This window comes from Mobula hypostoma, chromosome 28 (genome assembly GCF_963921235.1).
Source record: "Mobula hypostoma chromosome 28, sMobHyp1.1, whole genome shotgun sequence".
Classification (NCBI taxonomy): domain Eukaryota; kingdom Metazoa; phylum Chordata; class Chondrichthyes; order Myliobatiformes; family Myliobatidae; genus Mobula; species Mobula hypostoma.
The window spans coordinates 30,852,188-30,858,036 of NC_086124.1; the positions used below are offsets into that span (position 1 = coordinate 30,852,188).

A 5,849-nucleotide genomic window follows, 5' to 3' on the forward strand; every position below is an offset into this window, starting at 1 on the left:
TAAAAACAGAAGGTGAGGTAAAAACTGTGAAGAGGCAGAGGGAATGGAAATGGAAATTAACTGTTCTGATCGAAGACCCGTCTTCAGGTCTCAGGTTTTAATTCTTTCACACAGATTTCCACATTAAACCATTCCAAAGAAGAGAATCGTCCTGAAAATTTCAGAATCAGCTCGGTACGAATCATAGAGATCTTAATCTATTGACAATTCGCTGATAAGTCACTAATAGAAATATGTTATTTTGATGGAATATAAAGAAAAATATGCCATTAAAATATGGGAAACAAACGTAGATGTTACAAAGTCGCGGAGATGCCCCCACCTTTTGATTACGTTTGTGGAGATATTCTTAGAGTGAAACCATATGATATTCCGAAAATTTATGTGATCGCATAACAAAATGTACAATTCGACTTACGTGTTATCTACAAAGTCGGCCATTTAATGTGACCAGATGTTTCACTCCTTTCTTCATCTCTTCCCTGAATTTCTTCTGGGAGAGAGTGTAGATACACGTGTTGGTGCAGGTGCAGAGAAATTGCAACATGACCCCAAACTCTTGCACGATAAACGATGGAGAATTAAGATATCTGTCTGTGTAAAAGTAATTTTGGGCTTGCCAGATCATAGTCGTGACTATGAAGGGAATCCACAATAAAATGAAATTGGCTGATAGAGCGAACAGCAAAACCATTGACCTTCTCCGGTTTTCCACCTCTGAATCTTTCATTCTGTCATTGCTGTTCCGGAGACCCCGGCGGACTCTGTTTGACGCTATAATATGTCTGACTGTTAACGCATTGAACAATACAATTAAACCGATTGGCAATAAAGGGGTAATGATACTTAATAACAGTTGGTAAGCTTTCCACACTGGTGAAGTAAAGTAATCTGCCCTGCCAATACAGCGCCATGGAACGTTGTTAATAATCGCCAAAGGATCTACTGAAAAGTAAAATGGAACAGACCTTAAACAGCTCCCTATGCCCACCAGCACTACCACTATAATCGCCGTCTTCTCGGTGCAAAATCGTTCACGCAGCTTTTGACTGCAAATTGCAATACATCGATCAAATGTGAAGGCCACCGTTAGCCAGACAGAACAGTCTGTAAGTGCAAAGCGAATCACAAGTGTCGTCGCGCAAATTGGAGTGATGAGCAAAAATCTCGCAAAAACATAAATATTATTGATCCGCTCGAATACAACGCCAAATATAACACCCATTAGATCAGCTGCTGCCATTGCTACCAGGTAAAGGGTGATGCATTTGGAGAGTCCGCATTTTCCCCGACAAAGGATCACAATCGCCATCAAATTAACTGCAAGGAAGGAAATACAAGTTAGTTACAAGCGCACAAGATTCATCATGGTAGCTGACAAAGCTGAAGGCAGCGTTGACAGAGTCAATGAAATGAACCCAGGTGGACTGTTCCTTCTGACATAACACAGGTGAGTGCAGGAGACCGCGTAGTTGCAATTGCAAACTGAAAAAAGAAACGTCGAAAATAGAAAACTGAAGATTTATATATATATTTGGTCCTTGTTACAATTGGAAAGGTGTTTAGATAATTATATTGAAAATGAGCTCTTTGTTGCATGCTGGTATAAAATCACTGTGGTCCGAGTTTAGGGCGAAGGAAGTAGGCAGTTCAGATAGTTCCAGGAAGGACTACATGGATCGAATGTTTTGTTTCTGTGCTGAACAGTTCTATGTGTCGTGGATAAAATGGAAAGCACCCTGAACATATTGTGGTGACGGCAACCTTCTTTTTCATTGCTGTAAAGCTTCAGTTTTGGGCATTGATGCCAAAGCAGGCTTAGAACAATGGAAAAAGAGAATGTATTGCAAGGTCGGCCAAAGTAAAATGCTGGAACAAGATCAATATTAGTGTTAACTTAGATGTTACAGGTGACAAAGAAACCAGCAATAAGGAAGGAAGTGTACGACGAGAGAGAACAAAGCATGTGCTTCAAACCTGATCAGACCGAAAGTCCTCGTCATACACAACAATGTGTGTGATTGTATTTAGGCGAATATAAAGCAGAGTAGCAGATAGAGGAAGAAGAAGTCGCACACATACTTCAATTACTTACTGGGGATGCCAATCGCAGTCAGTACAGGATAATAAACACACTCGATGTAGTAAATTGCTGGATAATCCATTTTCCGTGTGAGGTGACGATCAGACTGTAATGCTCCTTCTACCGAAAACTACAGACTGATTTGAAAGCTTTTATAAAGGAAAGGACACTGCAATCTCCAAACTAATCTTATCAGCTTATTAGTCACATCAGAGACAGCCCAGTGGACCAGCAATTAACGTGAGCTATTTCTATACATTGTGTCACATGCAATAGAAATCGTTCATCGAGAAAATCACAATAGAATATACTTTCTTTTCTCCTTTCTTCAAGCTTCCAAAGGAGAATGTCGCACATTCCTTCTCGATAACACAGCATTTAAGATGTTTATATGGAAACTTAATTGGGACAATGTTTTATTTTTGTAGTTTATTTTTTATTGAATTTCATCATCAAACAAACATTTCCATAAAATGTATTTCAGGTATTGCACATATATATCATAGTAGTCGTGCTATTAGGACTTGATGTTCAAATCCGTATGGTAGGTTGGCACTCTCCATGTTGACAGTGGGTTTGGAGTGGTGACAAGGAGGGTGGGTAGGTACGTCATCGAGGTCATCAGGTAGGCAACCTCCTTCTCTGACATTTCGTTGATAAGCCCATGAAGTCTCCAGAGGCCTCAACGGTGCTACCTGGCGTCCCAGATACACCCCACCCCCCACTCAGTTCCATACCCTCCTGTCTTCATCTTGCAGACCCTCTGTTGTCTTTCCTTTTAATCCAAATCCAATTGTTGCTTTCTTCTGCTGCATGTGACAAGGACTTGATTGCTTGTTGGAGGAAGTGACTCCTAACCCCCATCATCTTCAATAGACTGGTCGTAGATGTAGCAACGAATCCCCTGCATCCCACTTCGACAGGGAAAATCTTGGTTTTCCAGCCATTCTGGGCAGCTTCATTTGCCAGTTCAGAGTACTTGGTCTTTTTCCTCTTACAAGCTTCTTCGACACCATCTTCCCATGGTAATGTCAATTCCACAACTTATGCCAGCTTAGTTGTTGTGGACCACAGGACCATGTCTGGCCGGAGTGTTGCAGCCGCAATGTTTTGGGGAAACACAAGCTTTTTTTTCTAAGTCCACGTCCATTTTCCAATCCCGAGCTACCTTCCGAATGCTTACATCTTTTGATGTTATGTGGTGTCCTGGAGGTTGGCATGCTGGTACAAATCGTGTGATGTGGACATTTCCTGCCGATGTTTGTGGGAGAGCATTTGTGGTGATTCGCGTCTGTTCCAAGATTGATGCCAGCTGTCTGAGAACTTGGTTATGCCGCCAAGTGTGCCGACCCTGCGTGAGGCTCGTGGTGCATCCTGTTAAAATGTGCCTTAGTAATCCAGGTGCTTGACAATGAGAGCAAGCGGGGTCTACTCCCCACCACTGGTTCAGGTTCTGGGGTGTGGGTAGGAGGTCATAAGTGGCTCTGATGACAAAACTTAGCCGAGATCCCTCCATCTCCCAGGTGTCACGCCAGCTAAGTTTCCTCTTTTCCAGGCTCTCCCATTTAGTCCAGTGGCCCTGCTTGGTCATTGTCTTCCTAACTCCTCCACTACGAGTCGTTTCTTCTGCACTGATGTTGCCTTGTGCCATTGAGGAGCCTTTGGGACAAGCCCGAGCCCGGCTCTCCCATGTTGGACTTGGCCAACCACATCCCTGAAGCGAAGAGCAGACTTAGCACTCTGAACAGCTTCATTTCGGGTCCACTTCCTCCCCGATGCCACACTGGGTGGGGGGGGGTATTGTTCGAATAACAGTATCTTCAGCTTTAGTGAGGGTCATGACCAACCTTGCTTTGGTGCATTTGAATTCTTCCACAAGACTTGCAATTGGTAATTCCAATTTGCCGTTCCCGTACAGTCCAAAAGGACTTAAGCATCGTGGAATCCAAGCCACTGTTTTACATGTGTGCTGATCATTCTTCCGAGCTTTTCAACCTTGCTGATGGGGATTTCATACCCTGTTAAAGGCAACATGAGTCTTGGGAATATGCCGAACTGGAAGCACAAGGTCTTGAGTTTTCCTGGTAGCAAGGTCTTGTTGATGCGAGCTACGTACATGATGGTATCCTTTTGGAGTTGTTCAAACTGCTCAGTGTCCTTGAGCTTAGCATCATATCATCGGCCCAAGCTCTTCACCGGCATTTCTGAAACAGTTGGGACAGGTGTCCCGTCAATCTGAACGCTTTTACCCGTGACTTGATCTTTGACAATGGAGATGCTTCTGCAGTTGCTGGACTTGATCTTCATCGTCGCCCATGTGATGTTTTCATGAAGCTTTTCATTACACAGAAATGACTTCCCTGTATATTCCTCCCATGTATATATTGTCATTTATTGGGGAAAAAGGAATGAATGAATGAATGATTTTTAAAACATTGAGTAATATAAAATCCACATTATAATACATTTTTCTCCAGATAGGTATATCACCGTCTATTTTTGCTTCCGTTTAGTTAATCAGCACTTTTAAAATTAGCCAAACCTTATGGCTCTTCTGGAGGACGTGAGGGCTGTTCTCGGAGAATTCACAGTCTCTTGCTAATATCCTTCTCACGTCCTGCTCCCGTCCCCTGCTTTTTCAGTTATCTTACTATTTCCCAAGCAGATCGGGATAACTGCTCAGCCAGACTTTCCCTTGGTGTGATCACGCTAATGGGCAGTCCTCTGTTCTTCACGTCTGAAGTCGCCTCTTCCACCGTCTGAAGTCGCCTCTTCCACCGTCTGATATAGTCGTATCTCTTCTTGGTAAAATATCCTCAATTTAGCAGGGTATGGGGTTTGGAACTTAATCTTTTCTTGCTTTAATATTCGTTTTGCTCCAGAATATTCCTTCCGTTTCTGTCGGACCGCCAGGTGGTAATCATGATCGAAATATATTAACTTCCCGTTCCAAAAAACCCTCTTCTTACCCCAGGGTCTTCGTAGAATCGCTGCCTTGCTTCTGAATCGAAGGAATCTAAGTACCATTGAGCGCGGCTTGCTTTCCCTGTCTCCGGGAGGCCGCGGGACGAGCGAGCTATGCGTCCTCTCAGTTTCAATCTCCATAGTCTGGGGAATCTCCAGCGCTTCCCGCAGCAACTGTTCTACAAAGTCCATCATCGACAATCCCTCGGCTTCTTGGGGAACATTATAAATCCTGATATTTTTCCGTCGCGATCTTCCCTCCTGGTTTTGCAATTTACTTTCCTGTTGTTTTAATATTCTTATCGTCTTACTGAGTATCTGTTCTACGTTTTGCATGCGATCTTCCACCTTCTCAATTCTAGTCTCTGCCACCGCTATTTTCTGATTGAAGTTGGAGAGCTCTGACTTCATATCACTGAGTTGCTGTTTTATATCTTTTTGGACTTCCCTTATCGCTTCCAAAATCCTTATTATATTCGCCGCTTTGTCTGCATGAGGCCCCGCGTCAGCCGCGCCACCACGCGCACGTGTAGGAGAGCCGCGCGTTGTATCTCTCTCTTCCATAGGCTCCTCAGTGAAGCTTTTTTTGTCTCCATTCTTTCTTACCATTGTTGCCCCGCTTATGCATTTAGATATTTTCGGAAGATCTTATATTTGATGGATTAATGGGGCAAAATATGCGTCTTTCCAGAGCAGGTATTGATTTAAGCTGTCATTCCGAACGATGACCTCACCGTAACCCGCGCAAGGTTACTTTTTTATTTCCATCTTTCACACTTTCAAAATAACAAAAAAAGGAAAA

General features: G+C 43.2%; 1 protein-coding gene across 1 annotated transcript; it reads right to left on the reverse strand.

Annotated features, from left to right (window-relative positions):
- Positions 1-421: 421 nt before the first annotated feature.
- Positions 422-4,390, reverse strand: LOC134338976 (probable G-protein coupled receptor 139). Its single transcript, XM_063035196.1, has 2 exons — positions 4,333-4,390; positions 422-1,320 (listed from the first exon to the last, which is right to left on the reverse strand). Exons 1-2 carry the CDS (start codon positions 4,388-4,390, stop codon positions 422-424), a joined length of 957 nt encoding a protein of 318 aa, XP_062891266.1.
- Between the last annotated feature and the right edge of the window lie 1,459 nt (positions 4,391-5,849).